This window comes from Lissotriton helveticus, chromosome 6 (assembly GCF_964261635.1).
Source record: "Lissotriton helveticus chromosome 6, aLisHel1.1, whole genome shotgun sequence".
Lineage (NCBI taxonomy): Eukaryota > Metazoa > Chordata > Amphibia > Caudata > Salamandridae > Lissotriton > Lissotriton helveticus.
The window spans coordinates 106,260,064-106,278,838 of record NC_136067.1 but is presented as its reverse complement, the minus strand read 5'-3'; the positions used below and the strand labels follow the sequence as shown (position 1 = coordinate 106,278,838).

General features: G+C 43.4%; 1 protein-coding gene across 2 annotated transcripts in view; it reads right to left on the bottom strand.

Annotated features, from left to right (window-relative positions):
- Positions 1 to 6,564: 6,564 nt before the first annotated feature.
- Positions 6,565 to 18,775, bottom strand: part of TJAP1 (tight junction associated protein 1) — a 475,927-nt gene continuing 463,716 nt past the window's right edge. For both annotated transcript variants that reach the window (XM_078647440.1, XM_078647439.1), the window contains exons 8-10: positions 18,126 to 18,233; positions 16,167 to 16,250; positions 6,565 to 11,981 (exon numbers count right to left, since the gene is read on the bottom strand). In XM_078647440.1, coding sequence (XP_078503566.1) covers positions 10,617 to 11,981; positions 16,167 to 16,250; positions 18,126 to 18,233 — 1,557 coding nt within the window. In that variant the 3' untranslated portion in view covers positions 6,565 to 10,616. The remainder of the gene's footprint in view (positions 11,982 to 16,166; positions 16,251 to 18,125; positions 18,234 to 18,775) is intronic.

Here is an 18,775-nt window from a genome sequence, read left to right as displayed (position 1 = left end):
CCAAGATTTTAGCGAACACCTTGATGTCCACGTTGATGAAAGAGATAAACCTATACCAGGAGCATTGGTCAGAAGGGTGCCCCGCCTTGGGTATCACAACAAAGGCGGCAGTGTCCAAGTCATGGGGAAACGATCCTCGGTCTGCCGCCTCTGTATGCAATGCTAGAGGAAATAAGAGGGATTGGTAGCGCTTAAGAACTTTGATCAGAACCTTTCATGGCCTGGCATTTTACACAAGGCCGGTTCCAACAGGGCCCTGTCAATCTGCTCAGCCAAGACTGGCTGATCGATGTCATGTGCCAACGACAATGGGATCATGGGCAGTGGGATCTCCGCAAATAGCGGGGATTCGAGTTCCTGCATCGAGGTAGGAGTCGCCGTATCGAGCCTTCAGCAGTAGTCTGCAAAGACCTGCACCATTTGTATGAATTGGATTTTAAAAGAAATAAACAGTTGTTTTTAATAAACAAAAGTTGGACCCCCTTAACTCTGCTTACCTGGAGTCGTCCCAGAATGCTTTCACCATTGACACATTCACAGTATACAAGAACCCAGGTGGTTCACCACAAAACAAAAGTAAAAAAAGCCAGACATATTTTTTAAAATAGTTTATTTCTTGTCTTAAAATATACATCAGTTTTGAGAAATTCTGAAAATAAAACTAGTTGTAGATTAACAGTCTCTTGTGTTAAGAAAAGAAGTATGAAGAACCAAAGGCGAGAGACGCAAGACATTCAGAGATTTAATACTGTTAGAATAGTAATTACACAAAAACAAAAATTACATGCAGACTCAAAATAGTAACCACCTGCATAGTCTGACGGCAGTGAAGCCGGGAGCACTATATGGGTGCGCATGTCAATCAGTGTCACGGAGACACAGGTCTAGCGGGCAAAACCAAAAACGTTTGGGGTAGGAGGGTCTTATTTCAGAGTTTAGAAGTAGCCTAGCACACCCATTGTAAGACAGCCTTCATCACACAACTCTGGTTTAGCAATTAACTTTAAGTTAGAAACTTGTAACTTCCTATGCTCATGTCATTTCATTTGTGTAAGGGGGCTGCAGAGAAGAGCAAATGTCTTGATCAGCCATAACCTAGGACCCTGGTGTCACTTACTACAGATGTGTCACCTACATGACTGCAAAGTGTTGGCCATTGTCAAAGTGGTAATTGCGGGTCCACCTTGTCATTAACAATCCCACTTTGGTTCTCAGAAACACTCTGCAGAGAAGGACTCCTGGCTGCTTTAACCGCATACCTGGTCAGTTCACTATGTCAAACATAGGAGGGTCTGGGGTATTAAGCTGAATTATCTGCCAGGCGAGGTCAGCAGCCTGACAGCACTGCTGTGTATGGTAAGAATTTTATGAAAAACAAACAAGGTGAGGGAGAATGACACACTTTGTGTCTGTCCTATTCAAAGCTAAGAAAAACAGTAGGGAGACTCAGAACCAGAACGCCGGACAGTCCTCAATGCTAGGGTACTTCAAACCACACTACTTAAAATGTCAACTTTGCATTGTAGGATGAAGTACAAATTCTCTTACATCCTTTAGATCAGCTTTCTATTTTACAATATATTCTCTCTCTCGCTACTCATTCAAATAGGACTTATCAGACAAAACAGCCCATTGACAGCAGCGATATTTAAATATACTTGTTGCATAAGGTGCGTACAGATCGCATACACTTCGGGAAATGATGCATCTGCTATACAGATGTAATCATTAAAATTGTACTCAATAGGATCATTTCCTTCTTGCGAAAATATATCAGCATAACACAAATACAAAGTCATTTTAGGAAAAAAAAATCTATTCACCTACTAATTCTTAAAGCACTGTTACACGAATGATAAAACCACGGTCAGCGATCATCAGAGCATAAAGTCCTCAAAAGAGGCTTGAAGATTAAAACCGATTGCGAATCAGAAGATGATCATGAGGTAAAGGCTTCCGGGTTGATGGGAGTGGCTGTGGGAATCGTCCTGTTGCATGGTTCAGACTCATCGGGATGGAAAAAAGGGGGAACAAGCATCAGTGAGCCTACTTTGAGAGGTGTCAATGCAGATGAATTCTGCATTTTACACAATTTCCCAAATTTTGCTGATTCACGCAACATCCGGGCAAAACAAAGAATAAAAAAAATAAAAAAACCAGAAATATTGAAACAAATATTGAACATGCTTTTGTATATTGTGTCAAATTGGTGAAATTTGACTAGAGAAAAAAAATTGAGAAAGAAGTAAATGTACCTATCAGAAAACTCAGCAGTTCAAAAATACTAATGAGAGGACTTTAAAGGCTGAACGCATATGCATTGTTATTAACCGGTCGAGGTTTATAAAAAAACGCTTTGCTTTTATGCTAGAGCAACCGAAGAGACAGCCTTCACGGGTAATAGGAAATGCCAAAGATGATCTGCATTCAAATATCATGAAGCTCAGTATTTGCAGGCGGTATCTGTGAAGATACAACCTTCCTGCTGCAGTGATAAGGCTTCTAGCATTTGTCAGTACAACGAGATTTCCACACTTCCAGGTCTAAATAATATTACACCGTAGGGGTGTCGGTTATATGCAGCTCCCGCTATGGCTAGTGTTTGCTTAAACCGGGAGGCATGTAACTTGCTCACAGACCACTGCTCTACCACATGCAGCCTGCACAGGTCACTGCTGAAGTTTCAGTTCCCATTAAGTTTGGCCCTGACAGCAGATGGAGACATGCATCTGTTAGCCAACAGACCACCACATCTTCAGGGACATCGTAACTCATTGTCCATCAACGAGAACGCAATGCTGGCTCCTGTACACTACAGCCTTTCCTTATTTACCATAGGAAATATTTAGCCCTTTTCTATGCATAGCCAATTTTGGTAGATAAGAAGAGAGACACAAAAAGATGAAGAAACTGACCCATTACCACACAGTTTAGTAGGTACACCCTAGTGGCAATGCGTTCACCCAAATCTACCGGCAGCCTTACACCTACATGTCAATAGTGATCTCTGCCCGAGGCCCAACAGATAATCTCTTAAAGAATATATACCATTTAAATCATGAAGAGGGAATTAACACTGCTATAAGGAGACTATCCTTATAAGCTGAGTGCGCCAGGCAGAGTTTGCTTTATTGGAATTGTGTAATTTAGGGAGAAAGATAAAGTACAAAGATAAAATTTAAATGATGGTGATACGGCTCAGCCATTTTGTCCCGAGATCTATCTATACCTAGACCACAGTGGCCCCTGTCACGGTTCAAACCCATACCTTGAAGGGACGTCATGCTCAACCTCAGAAAGAATAACAAGTTACACAAACATGGTACAATATGAACATTCATGAGACATTCCCCCGCTGGGACTCAAACAATTATTGGTGTTTGAGCACCTTTCATAAAATATGTCCAAGACTCTACGGATTGGCGTGAATAACCTTTTCCATGCTCATGATGAGCTCAGCTCGTCATGAGGCACGGTGCTCCGGTGCTCATGACGAGCTCAGCTCGTCATGACCGTGGAACGCTCAGGTGCGGGAGAATTCCCCTGCTGTGCTGAGCGTTCCACGGGAGCCGGTGCGCCTGTGACGAGCTCAGCTCGTCATGAGCACAGGAGCGCCGTGCCTCATGAGCATGCGGGCGCTGTGCGCGCCCCCCTCCCCCCAGCACAGCGGGGGAACTACCCCCGCAGCGAAGGGGTTAATGTGGAAGATAAAATGTCTGACAGAGGATACAGACTAGCAAGAAAAAGAAAAAAAAACCAAAAAATCAACACAACGTTGAAAGAGAAGAGACTGCCCAACAATCCAAGATCATGAGGTGCAACACAGCACGTCCTACAAGGACTCTTCAGACAGACAATTTGTTTGAGCTTCAGTCAGCCATTCGATCAAACTTTAGGGAGAAAGGTTACAGAAAGAAAGCATCTGATAAAGCAGCTTCTGGGGAACGTAGTAAGATGTCAAAAATATGACACTTGATATCTCCCAAAAATGATACAAGGTGTTGTTTATGTGGGAAGCAAGACTGTTTTCTAGGATTTCAAGACGAATACTACTGAGTGCTTAATACAGATAAGATCTCAGAGTCCAACTGAGAAAAGAGACAGTCAGCTTGTATTAAAATCTTTCCTACTGAAGAAATTCAAAAGGAGAAAATTGTGTAACGAAGTAAAGAGAGAATCAGGACAAAGGCGTTTTTTTAAGTCGCAGACCCTCCATTTTCGCAGATGGTAAAGAAAAGTTTTGTGAAAACTATCGACTAACAAAACGGGATGGACTAGAGGGTTTTGACAGAATATCCCTGTAGTAAAACTTCACATTCGTACCAAGGAGGATCTTGAAAAGGCATTAAGGACAGAAAAGTAAAACATACTTGATCTCTGTCTGAATTATCCTGAAACTAAAACATTACAAGACCCTAGATAAGTGATCTAGGTCCTGCCAAATACATGTGTTTGGAATGCCATCACAAGAGTGACACAATTCTGCAAGATACACTTCAAACTTCAGAAACTCCAACAAGCCTGAGAGATGCAGTTGGAAGTGAATCCCGTGAGCTATGTAAAGACATGAAAGACTGAAGAGCCCCAGGGTTAGTCATAACAATTACAAGTGGATTCCAAATGAAAGTCAAGTGAATACCTTCACTCTGAAGAAAACCCTTGGAAGTTAAATGATTCACATACTATTTGCTTCCATAGATGTGTCCAGTAGGGCCGACAATACTATGATGTATGTGTTCAAGAAACAAAGTCTGCCTGTGATATAACAGATCTTTGTATTCCTCAGGTAGAACATGCAAAACACGTATGCTATGTTACTATACGAAGAAGTAATAATTTTTCAGTGTTTTTTGTATGCATTTTATTGAGAAGCTATATTTGATTTGCACTTGCAGCTCAAAGTATGACATGAACATTTTGATTGACCACTAGAATCAGAAATGTCATGACCTAATAGCTGCAAGGTGAAAACACGAAGGCATCTCAAATTGCCATAACTAGTACTGTGAGAAGGAAAGTAACATAATGCTCAATGACACAAAATGTCACTATGATCGCATTCTTATAACAGCAGAAACTTATACACCATGCAAGATTTCTGTTTCAGAAAAAAATAAGCATCCGTTACACTGGGTTTGGCCGAGTAGTAAAAAGTTCAAATCAGAATGCGGGATGTTCACAGGGCTCACATCTCTTGTCCAATCTCTTGGTCTAAAAAAGTCTGAAACTGTCACATGGTTCACATCAGAAGAGAGGACGGCCCATTGGAGGATGCAAGTCTGCATAGGTTTAAGTGAGATTTAATTGCAAAACCAGACCAGGAAGTGGGCAAACATAAGAACAATTTCTGTGGGTGGAGAGAAAGTTACGAAGTCACGGTTTCTTGTCATCAATGCATATGTGAGTTTGGAAAGGTGATGACTACTCAGGTTAGGAAGTATTGTAAGATTTTCAATTTTTCAAACTCCAGCATTTTATTTTTCGGTAAAGCAGGAGTATTGTGTTCCTTTGGTGGACCGAAGAACAAGCACTTTTGGACAGCGCAAGCAGTTTTCTTTTAATTGGGACGATACCAGAACTTCTCAGAAAGTTATCAATGCTTTTAATTGGGACAGTAACAGAAGTTTGCAGCCTCAATAAAATATTTCACATGGGACAGCAGCAGCACCATTCCTATCAGGCCTGTGAATTCCAGCCTGATGACTTACTCATGTCCCAAAAACTGAAATTCATGAACACCACGTGTCACTGAAAACGTTCATTGATGTCTATGCAGAAGCTGAATACTTGGAAACTTTTTCTTAAAATTTTCCAAGACAAGATCACACTACTGTCAAAACGAAAAGAGAAAGAAATGTAGGCTTCAAATTAGAGGTCTGATAAAGACTGTAATGAGGGCATCAGTTTGATTTGCATAGGCTAAGGTATGGATTTCCTTTTATTCACATTTAAATAATTCTAGCACTAATAAATGGTTGCAAATCAATATTTTGGGCAATTATCTGAAAATGAAAGTAATGGAAAGTCCAACTAGACAATGTGCACTGAAACACAGTTGTGGAAAATGAGGAATTTTTGCATTTCTTAAGTGACTTATTTGGGATTTATACAAGATAGCAGGCGGACGACAACTGTTTCTTACTAAGGTGAATGTATTTAAGGCACGTATTCTGAAGGGACCTAATGTATACCTAGACCATGAGTATCTAATTCAGGATATATACATGGAACTGTTAGATACTGCAAATGGAAAACAATCAGGAGCTGCAACTGTTTAGCTCTCTACATTCAGTTATCTGGGAGGTCATTTGGATTTATTCATTTTTGACGAGCTAATCAGTTTCTATTTTTATCAAATACAATTTTGTTAATCATACGAAAGCAAGTTGTAGAAAGTGAGAAAGGGCACCACAACAATTACATCTCAATTTTTGTGCTGAAATGTCTGTGATTAAGACCATAATTACATCTCTTGGAGGCAAACATACTCACAATGCTGTCTACAGAGAGTGGTTCTACCATGGAGAGATTTGCAAAGTTTCAAAAATAATTGGGAAAGCAAAATTAAGAAAGTTCAGTTTTATTTCCGGGCATGAAACAAGAACTCAGAATCTGTGCGGTTTTGGTAAGTAGTCAGTGGTAGCCAATGTGGCAAAAGCGTCCAACAATGTTTTTGAGACAAACACTGTAGGAAATAGAAAACTAGAGAAATATTATACTTGTTCGACGTAATGATTTACAGTACATTCAAATATCTAGAGACTTTAGAAACATGAGATTACCAACCAGGCTTGTACTTTTAAAAACTTTTCAAAGTTAGAGTTTCAGGTTAGTAAAAATAAAATCAAACTTTTGCGTAAGCCTAACTTTCCAAGAATTATTAGTACCTGAGCTCCATCACAGGACACTGTATCTATTTTCTTCAGCTCTACCAGTGATCATTCCATATGTGTGGTCTGCAAATATACATCAGTGCTTTGTATGCATATATAGTGTTCAGCTGTACTGTAGAGCATTGTATAAAGTTTCAAACCCATGGTCGTTGAATAAATTACTGCAAAGCTATTCTGGTCTTGATAAAAGGAAGGCTAGTGAATCTTCAGTTAATGGTATGAGGACAAACGGTAAAACTTATTTGACGAATTTGTCAATGTGATTAGTTACATTTACAGTCAAAAGAAAAAGTATTGTTTATGTATACGTTTTTTGAATAACATAATTCCTCATCACACATGCAGAATATTGTAAAAGTAAGTAAATATAGGACATGCCATTATTTAACTTTATTGAAGCTAGATTTCCAATTCACTACTGTCCATTCCACCTAAAATGTCTAAGTGTATGCCTTGTTGCATACATTATTTTTCAAGCCTATTTTAATATCAGACTAGGATTTATTTTTAGAATTCTAAAATTGCAGAATATAACTTCAATTCAGAATCTATTTCTGAAATCTTGGTGCAGCTGCTATACTGGGGGGGTCATCAATCTCCAACCACCAAAAATATTTAAAAAAACGTATAGTTACAAGAATGCAGAAATTTAGGACGGGTCTCAAAGACCTGCGACAAGATGTCAATAGTCAAACTTGACGACACTCTTAAGCGGTCCGTATGACTCTGGAGAAAGACAGGCTGCACCACACAAGCATAACAAAGCAAATCTGCAAAATCTTTAACTGAAAAACTAGCTGGATTATGCTTATTTGTCAAAACCAAGGGCAAAGGAAAGAAATTCTGACCTCAAGATCCAAACTGCTATGACCTGCAACAAACCTTAATAAAAAGGTACAAAATGCACTGCCACCCGAAGCATTCCTCACTCTTACCAACAACAAAGGTATAGCTTTCATGTCCCCACTTGAGGAAATCTAGATTATGGCCGAGTCTATGACATATCCTCATCAAACACATATGGCTAATCCAGGACCAGTCATTCAAACTAAAATAGAAAAAAAGCAGCAGCAATCTAAAGAAGATACTACAGTCGTCAGACACTCAGGAAAACTGGGCCTCAGTACATGGCCATGCATGTGTTCATCCTTAGGGTCTAGAGGAAGGAGACAGACACTTACCACTGTAGAAAGCAATTCCTCACAAACGAACAGACACTGGGGCGGAGATATGGGAAGAGGAGAATATAAATAACAGCACACAGAAGCCTGTGTGGAATGATAATACCAGGCAGACTCCAATGAACCATCAATGCGCTGCTTTAATCTTGGTACCACTATCAGTAGAAATGGCTGGACCCAACTGTTGCCTCTAGGAAGCACCTGCGCCGTTGAAGCACCACCATCCTGGATAGATAATTTAATTTAGAAAGTATTTGATGATATTTTATTGGGCTCAGACACAGTACAAAGGAATCTATTCAGTCAAACCCACCTGTAACAGGATCATGTACAAGGTAATGTGAAATCTGGGACCTTGAAAAGTAGGTATATCACACCTATACGTTCAGGTAAGCACGCTCTACCAGTGACATACTATTGTTCCTGCCCATAAATTGAATGGATTGAAATACATCCTTTAGGACCAGAAATGCTCATGTCATATCAAGACTTTTGGCACAGTTTTTGCCATTAAACAGCGTTCAGGAATTCCGGCTGGTTACAATACTGAACATTTGCAGATTTGTGGAATAAATAGTTTTTTCTCTTGTACAAAAATGATGCTTTTGGTTTGGATTTCCAGACATTCTGCTCAAACCACAATGGTGCAAGAAAGAACATGTTCGCAAACACAGAGGTTACTGTAGTGCAGACTTTCTGTGGATACCTTTAAAAGAAGGGAGAGAGGATGATGCTCTTCAGTCAACCATGTCCTCACAACAGATGCATCCATTTCCTGGCATGCGGTGGGGTCTGCAGCCCTTTCTACTGTGCATCCCTCATGCACAGTACCATCATTTAGCACCGTGAACAATGCAAACTGATGTCGGTGTTAGTTGTGTAAGTCAAAGATCGGGCACTACAGTTGAAGTAAAGCTCTAAGCTTTTTTTCAGTAACTATGTTTCCGCAGATGCAACATACAAGCAATCTCGCAAACCTACATTGACTGCAATCGCTTGAACTGAAAGTACATTTTGCACCAGTTTTAAAAATACAATATGGCATCCATTTGTAAATATCGACTGTGAGGTTAAAAGCAAGAGTAAAGCTGCACTAGCAGTCCAAAGACAAAGCACCCATCGCCCAGTGATGACATCAACCAAGTTGCTTCTGGATGACATCACGGGCCTTTACCACCATAGGCTACAATGCCTTGAAAGGAAACACTGTTGCTGTGGGCTGCTAGTGAGTAGAGCCAGATGGGCTGATCTTACTGGCCTCGGAAGCTTAGGGAATATTTTTTTCAGAAATCCCATTTCATGTAGCAGTAAACAGAAATACATTAACATGTGCGGTGTAATCTTAATACTAGCAAGAAAACAACATGGCCTTCACTGTACAAGGCAGAACAACTTCCGCTGGTCCTGTCTGGACTATGGCGTCATTTTTGCCAAGCCCAATGCCAAGGAGGGTGTGTTCTGAAGCACTGCTTGGAAGTAAAAAGGGACGGGAAAGCAGAAGGTGGTAACTCACCAGCCCTAAGTGCTTAGAAGACATTCTAGTGTCGCTGAGGTTGCAGCGAGGACAATCATTGTCTGTTTTTTAGCTGATGCTCCGCTGCTGGGAGGTGGCCCAATGATTTATAAAGGAGACGGGCACTAACAAAATGGAGCTCACTTTGTCAGTGAGGGGGGTTAATGGGGACAACAGAAGAATATTCAGTCGTATTTTTGGACCAAATCAAACTATAATCAAAAACAATACAGCAAAACAAAACCACAAAAAAAAAAATGACCGTCTTTCTTTTCTGGGCACACACCATTTGGAAAAATCCAAGTGGGGAGAGAACTCCCTGCCAGGGTGCCTTCTTTCATTTAACATGATCACAGTTCACCCAATGATTGAGTAAGATTTACATGTGGAAAGTGCAAATGACACTGGTCACCTGTGACTTGCACACAAACCAGTGTGTTAGAGCAGGATGTGTGCGCGTCTGTACCAGGTTGGTATTGGGCACACACACATCTATGTAAAAAGCAACTCTGGGAAATGGGGCGCTGGAAAGAATTTAAAAATGAAATTATAAAAATGACAATGTAGCAGAATTCCATTAGACACAAGAGAATAAATAGAGACCTGAGAATCCCTGGGCATAGGACGGTGGGCACCCGTCACACAGTTCCATGGTCAAGGGGCTGACATGGCATAGATGTGCATGTCTAGAAGTGTGTTCTTCACACCTCAGTCACTTTCCTGAGGAACACTGCAGAAACGAGCAGGGCTGCACCACCAGGGAAACGGTAAAGGTAGGGGCCGCAGTACCCCCAGACACAATTGGTTGCATTTTCAAGAGCAGCTGAGTTTTGCAGTGCAGACCTCCCAGACATGTGGGGGGTGGGGGGGGGGGGGGGTTAGTCTTCTTTTGGAGTTGCCCATGCCAGCGCTTGGAGTTTACAAGTTCACATGGTCCAGAGGCACTTTCCAAGCCCTGCATCCAATATATTCATGTGCGGTCAGGGGAAAGAAACCAGCTGCAGAGTTTCTGAAGTCACCCTTGTGGTTCTACTGGAGCAAGTTGCCATGCTCCTGAGCCCGCGTCAAGCTGTCCTTTCGATGTAGGTGATGCACCCCCATCCTCTTGGGGCTGCGGTGGGGTCGGCCACTCGGCGGTTTTTCCCTCAGTTCGCCTCGTTCCTCAAGGCCGGCGCTGAGGTCTTTGAAGTTCTCTTGAAGGACCAGAATTTCTCTCTCTTCAGATGGACACACTAGGGGGAATCCGCCCAGTTCATCAGCAGGGTACTCTTTGTGCTTCTCCTGGGGACTGCCATGTCCACTGCGCTCGCCTGGGCCGCATGCCTGCAGAAGGTTCTTGGCCTCATCATGTGAGAAGTCCGTGCCATACTCTGATGAGAAGCGGCCTTTTCTTGCCCGGTTCTCCGTACTGTCGGTGTCCAGGCTGGAGTCTCTGCTTACTGTCCAGCTACAGCTTTGCCCAGACTCTTCTCCATCAGAGTATGCTGCAACCACCCTGCCCAGCTCCTGCATGGACCGGCTGAATCTGCGCTGCAATTCCTGCGCTGTGTCCCGGCTGAAGGAAGTACGGTTCACCAGCACACCACCAGAGGTTGGAGGTGCCTTGTCAACAAACATCCTTTGCCAGTTGGCCAAGAGGTCCTCCTCAGAGCTGGCAGAGCTGGCAAAGGCGCTGGGGACTGGAGGAGGACTGCTGAAGGGACTGCTGTGCGAGGAGCGCAAATCCTGCTCTGCGCTTCTTGCTCTGCCTGGTGTAGATGATGGTCGATTAGCATGGCTGGCTCCTGAGCGCCTGCCCTCTGAAGCAGGGCTGTTTGGTACGGTTCTGTGACGATCCGGCCCCTCTTCCTCTCCCTGCACCAAGCTCAGTGAGATGGCCTGTCTTGTAGCATAGGTACAGTTCGGCAATGGACTGTTCTTTGGGATTCTCACTTTTTCATCTGAAAATTCAATGACTTTGCGGCCGGGGTACATGGGGTGTGGGGGCGGGGGTGTTGGGTAAGGATTCAACTTCTCAAAGGTAGGTATCTCCTCTGAAGTGCTTTCAACACTGTTCTGCTGTTTCAGTCCTCCATTCTGCTGCTGTCGCTGCCCAGAATCTCCAGACACTGGGCTGCCATCCCTCCCAGACAGTGCTGGGCTTGCACTGGCATCAGACGGGGTGCCGCTCATGTCTACATGGACAAACACGTCTTCGGCCACTGGACCACTACTGCTGCTGGACTTGGCAGAGTTGAGGATCATAGACTCTGGCTTTTCCAGGACTCGCGCGATGATGGAAGTAGGCACAACATCTGACGGGGTGAGTGGGTAAACACTGTCCTGCCCAGGCACACTGGGATCTTGAGGCCCCTGGAAGTGCTTACTAACCATATCCTGTAATTCGTAAGGGAGCTGCAAAAGAGAACAGAAGAGAGAAAATAATGATCAATGCTTCAACAAACAAAAAAAAAGTGAATTATTAATGATCAAGCTTGGCTATTAGGCATTGTTGAAGTTACCCTGTTAGCAAAACAATTGGACTAATAGTTAGTTTTCCACCCCTCTCCACTTTACCTGCACTATCTATTTGTGGAGGGAGACTAAACCAAAAGAGACTTCCAACCTCAGAGTTCCGAATCCAAGGGCAACCTTCTGCTTCCCTCTGTACCCTATATAATGACCCCGACCCCAGAGGTTCTGTGTCAGAAGCTATCGCATATGCAGTGCCTGCTTAAAAAACAAACCGAAAAGGCAGTGAAAACAGCAATATATGCAGCACTTCAGCCAGAAAATGTGGGAGTTCCTGGATCCAGGCAAAATTTCAAGTTCCTCTTACTAAATATTTGTAACCACTAGTCATAAGTCCACTGCCCACCCCTGCAGCATTAACATGTAGATTGCGGAGGAACATGCTGGGATGTGAGCATACAACTATCCCACTTGAATAACCTGCGAATATCGGCTGTTAGAGAAACTGCATCGATATCATATTCGTTCTCATGAGTGGTTCGCTCCCACTGTCCCATTTTACATTGTCCTGCAGTAGTGTAGTTCCTATTTCCCTAATAGGTTCTGCGCATTGGAATAATATACACTATAGGTTTGGCATAGGACTGGGTCAGTATGCCCCTATCAAGTATATTAAACTTAATTACTTTGTGTGCCAGCTAACACAGAGGCCACTAGAAACTCCTTGTAAACAAGAAGGGAGTAGTTTCTGGCAACCGCATAAACATGACAACTTTGTTTCCCTTTAGAATCGCAACACTCTCAGAGTCGTGGAAACAATAGATAACAATTTCACTCAGCTAATCGTGCATGCTTAGTTTCTTCAGAGTTACACAGAAATAGCGAGATATATTATGTACAGCGTAAGCAGTAGAAAGAAATAATACTGCAATAGCATTGTCTTTTAGCTAGAACACATATTCATATACATCTACATAAATAACACAAGCTAAAAAGTGAATACTCGTCTGATGCTTCTAACTAGTTCTATCCCAGTCTACCTAACCTATGTATAGTACAAGGTAAGTAGGTGCTGTATTCTATAGTATGGTAAGCTATAGTTTGGTATGCCAAGAGTCCCTCTAGGTTCTAGTCAGCTCCATACCTTAGCATGAGAGAGGTGGGAATCTCTTTCCGGGTCTCAAAAACTAACACCCCGCAAAGGGAGTCAGAACACTGGAATTAATTTTTTTTATTTGATAAAGAATAGAATTGTTGATCTTTGTTGTGACAGACCATTGTGTCGTTGGGGATCTGAACCTAAATCACCTTGTATCGTAAGCCTCAACAGCTCAACAAGGCTATCACCAGAGGCTGTAGTACGCCAAAGGACTCTGGGAAATACTACACGTTATCCTAGTCCAGTTATGGCAAAGTGTAGTGTGAAGTGCAGCTCAGTACTCCTTTTCTGCACTAGGACTCAAAGACATAGCCAAACACATGTGGAGATACCCTGCTCTGAAACAGCTTTCCATTTTACACTGGAACCATCTACTACAAAGTTTGATCTCTAGGTTTCTGCACTGTGATGGTGCCCATGTGGTAACAGGACAGTGTCTGCACTCCTTTTGTGTAAATTACCACTTTACCGGATGGGGACCGTTCTAGCACACACAGTATGTCCTAGGAAGGTCAGAGACATCAGATCTTGGTCTCTGAGCCTTACACACTTTATACACAAACATGATGCAGCTTTGTGCACCGTCATCCTGTATTGGAAATGGTCACTCAAATCCTCCTGCACCTCACCCTTAAGAAACATGCACTACTGAACAGACACTCATTCATTTTGGCTTAAGAGGGTTTCTTCATTTTCATCTAGTTAGGCCTCACTGTTGTAAAAAGCTGTGCCTCAAAGCTTTAAAAATTGGTATTCCCCAGCAGGCAAAGGTTCAAAGGCACGTGTTGTGGATTGGAGACGTTCCTGTATTATTCATCGCTATGAAATCCAAGCTAGGGCTGGTCCAGATGGTGTACATGCACATTTCACCAGAGCCAAGGCAGCTTCCGTGGGATTGTTGAGGCATTTCCCAGTCAGGGGAAATCAGTAGGACGGACATGTGGGCGTCTCCGTGCCTTCTGTAAGCAATACTCTCTGGAAGCCTGGTCATGAGATGACTCGCGGTTTGGCAAAGCAGTCCTTAGCAAATGCACGCCTGAATCTTAGTGGGGCCGAGGGAGCTCTCTAAAGACAAGTATGGGTACCTTCCCTTACCCACTCCTGGGGAGGCACCGTTTCTCCCTTTTCAGCAACTAGCCACTGGGTTTGCAGGAGACTGTAATCACCATCTTAGGACTGAAGTAGGTGCGATACGCGTCACTGGGATACACAGGAAGACACTCTAGTACAGCCCTCAACCCTAGTGGGGTCTTCAGAACTCTCCCTGCACAGCTGAGGAAGGGGAGATCATCCCTATAATACAATTTTTTCATTGTCTAATTTTGTAAGTGAAGATTTACTTGTATATTAAATCCCTATGGGCATATATTCACTTTTCTGCTACAGAACTCATACTCTGCTCTCTAATCCTTGTGCCGATGAGGCACTGACCCCTTTAGGGTCAGAACTTGGAACAGTGGATGAAGTGGAATTGACTGGATACAGAGGTCCTCCTCATAAGCCCACATCACACAATCGAACCTCAATCACTCTTCACATCCTTTCTACCTTGGTCACGTTAGGATATCAACTAGCCGGGTGGAACGCTAGGTTCTTAACTCAATGAAAATTTCATCATGATGCTGCAGTAGGCTCTTTGCCCAAAGGTCTGGTCTTAATCACCAGAAGGGCAATTCTCACAAGTCTACTAAACCAGCCCTCGACAAAACATAATTGAATTATCCCCACTGGCTCCCATTTGGAGCAACATGCTGCACTGTACACAACACCTCTTGGCTAGATATATTTAGTTTGTTTCATCTCCAGTTATGGAGACTGTTTCAGATGGGCTTTAAAATACATCTCTTGTGAACAAACCTCTCTCTGAACTGTTGACTCTAGAGTTACCAAAGTAATTAATCTGCACCCATTGGTGTCTTTCTCTTTGGTAAAAAGAAAAACACTAAGATCTTTACAGACACCATTTGTGGTAAAGTAGCATAAACATGATAAATAAGAGGCTTTCTCCAAATACAGATGGGCCGTAGAACCTATTATATGCCAGTCGTGGGCACTCAGACCAATGCAAATACTTACTAAGCCAAAAACTAAATGAATGCAGGAGCTGTAAACACAGGCTGTCTTCATCCAAGTTCAGTAGGGCTAGAAGTGGTGGGGGAGCCATTCAATCTCACGCTAGCGGCCTGTGGAACACTCTTCTGGAATGCTTATGCTTTAATACACAGCTGCTCTGTATGGCCAAGGTCTGAACGCCAGCCTGCTTCCACAATGAGGGAGGTGCCTCCCTTATTAATGAGGCTAGTTGCCTATGAGTTAAAGAGTGTTATGATAATGGCAAAGGATCACTCCCGTACATAGCACAATGCAGCAGCGTAGCTCTAGGAACAGGCATAGAACACATCAGTAGGCAAGGACCACCTCCTAATGTGCAGCACAGAGAGCACAAGCAGGCCCTCATCGCCGAGTGTAGCCACTGTGCACCCTAGGCCACACAACTGAATGAGGCTACAGATCAACAGTCACAATCCCCGAGTGGACTATTAAACCACATGTCCATTTTTGTACCCCTAATTGCAGTTGAAAGATACTACCATGCAGTTCGAGACTCTGGTGTAGCTATGGGTGCTCCCAAGGGGAATTATAGGCACACTACAAGTTTAACCATACATTTCCGATAAGTACAGATAGATCACAAAATGCAGCTACAGGTTCAACCGGCCCCAAAATGTATCTACAAATCCCTCTCGTCACTCCATGTTCAGAAACAGCACCACTAGGCGTGCAGTTACAAATTGCAACGCTACACAAGTAACCATGGATCACGAAGTGCAGCTATCGGCTCACTCATAGCCCCAAATATACCTACTGACCCTACCGACCCTTAATGTTCAGAAACAAACACCTCCAGTGCACAGTTACAAGCAAACAGTACGCACAAACAACTGCAAATCACACGCGCAGCTACTCACATCAGCCAATTTGTGGTTCCTAAAGTGGGATTTATTGCACTTGAGCAGCTGCACCGCCAGATTGCAGTCCTGCCGATAGCGCTCCTGCAAATGGAGAGACATGGTTCGGTTATCATGAAGGGAGAGAGGCAGGGAACATACTGCAACATTAAGAACATATCAAGAAATATGAACCCAAGAATACAAAGTGTCTTAGGTTAGGAGCAGTAGGTGTATTCAAGTACAGACTTTTCACAAAGCTGGCAAGGATCTTTGGCTCCACTGTACCAACATCTACCAGGCAGCTTCCATGGCATGCGATCTCCCAAGTCCTGACGTAACCGGCTACCATCTGCTTGTGAACCCCCAAGTCCTAACGCAACCGGCTAGAATCTGCTTGTGAGCTCCCAAGTCCTGACACAACTGGCTAGAATCTGCTTGTGATCCCCCAAGTCCTGATGCAGCCTGTTTTTATCTGCTTGTGGTCTCCCAAGTCCTGACACAACCGGCTAGCATCTGCTTCGATGTGGTGGACGACTCTGGATCCTCAACGGATGCAGAGGAAGACTGAAAGTGGTGGATACGGATGGAGATTGTACCCTACAGAAAAGGGCAATCACAGGCCGCAAAGATCCAGTCCGATGGGGCTGGCCTGCGTACTGGGAGTATATAGAAATGCTAGTCTGGTGCTGGGGAGAGAGAAAATACAAGCTCCAATGGGAACATATGAACCATCCTAAAGTTTAGATAAAAATATTTACCAAAAATTAGGTGATTCTGGAAAGAAGAAGATGGAATTGATAGCGTGCAGCACTGTTCTAGCCTTTGCATCTTTTCTGCAGGGCTGCTATCATGAGGATGCAAGACTGCCTGCTATTCTAGACAGAAAAAAACCATTCTGCTCAGCAAATGTAAACCTTTGCTAACATTTTAACTTGACTTTCAGTCTTACAGTATTAATATTCTGTTGACTACTTATTTCTACTTTGCTAATTATATGGTTCATCCATTTAATACAGTTTTCTATACCTAGAAGCTAGTCTTCTGGCACTTGTTTGTGCATTTACAAATAACTAAAGCAATTTATCTGGAAAGTGGGGGAAAGTCTGGAATAGGTGGGAGACAGATAGAGGGATCTGACGAAATGTAAGGGACATGATGCATGATGAGAGGTATTTATAGAAGGGGCAGGAGCTAACTGACGACCGGTCTGTTACCCAAATATCCTGAAACTAGTGGGAAGTACCTAAAGAAAGTAGACAGATGATGATGCCTACAAGACTGTATATGGTACTTTGACTGTCAAATCTGTGATGTTTTGCTATACATCTGTAGTCTATTAAAAAGAATGCCCTGAGAAGCTCTATCTTTTCCCAATGGCACCTTGGGCAGCCACAAATGCCCTCACGAACACTGCCACCCAATTTACACAACGAGGTGCACGTGAACCTTCCTAGAACTGGAGGCCAAGTCAGTACATGCAAAACACACCCTAGAACTTCCCATAAGGAAATCCAAAAGGTTGTGCCTGAGCATGAGAAACAAACAATGTTACTTTGATAAGAAAGGGATGGGAGATATGCCCCCAACCTGTGCAGCAGCTTAGGCACAGAGGTGGAGTGGGGGCTGGAAGAGGCCTGCATTATAATGATTTGGCTAAAGCATGACCAATGTTTGCAGTACACTTATTGCCTGGAGGACGCCTCAGGCGACGGTTCGGATAGCTATGTTCCCAGATGACAGCTCTTCGATGTGCAATGTCCGCCAGGGTATGTGGGCTAGAGACCATGACTGAAAGTAGGTCAGCACGCCCAGTGTGGTGGCTGCAGAAGGGAGTACAGGTATCTCCATTCTGAGAGAAAGCACAGCCAGCAGACAGTGGCATAGGAACCGCTAATAAGGTTGTTTGAGCTTCGCCAGCAAGTAAAGTCAGTTTGTGCTGTCATTGTGTTGCACTTGTACATATGCTTCGATACTTACGTTCAGTTCCTCCAGTTTGTTGATGGTGGTCTTGGCATCAAGCAGCTTATTGGTAAGTTCTACAATCTCCCAGTCAAGTGTCTTCCGGTCCTGCTCAGCCCTCTTTATCTAGCACACAGGACACAGACTGTCAGCTCAGAGAAAGGTGGTTCAAAGTCTTACATAGAGCAACTTAATTGATAGAGAACACTGAAGTACAAGCATCAAGCAAGTGATACACCGCGTTCCTGTGTCCATCATAATGGGAGTCCTAGCGATAAAGCCACTTTCACTCTATATGGAGCATGTGTAAAAAGGTGCGAACTGGTGGCCAGCCAGTGGAACGTCCACCATGTGTAACTTCTGCAGAGACCTCTTTGCTGCTACACATGTATGAGCGATATGGAATTAAGGCAAGGGTACACATTCAATCGACTGCCTCCTAAATCACCAATATTTTTACGTGCACCCCCAGCCACATTCTATACCAGCTTAACCTGGCAACATCCAGCCGGATGTCTCCACTCATGTGGGGGCGATCGAGCTGCCAGTGAGGAATATTATATGATCAGGTTTGTGTTAAGGGGCTTTGGGGACTAAAACTTACAGATGGAACTGTGACTTGACGCTTATATGGACACAGGCCCTAAAGCAGTGTAATGCACGCTATC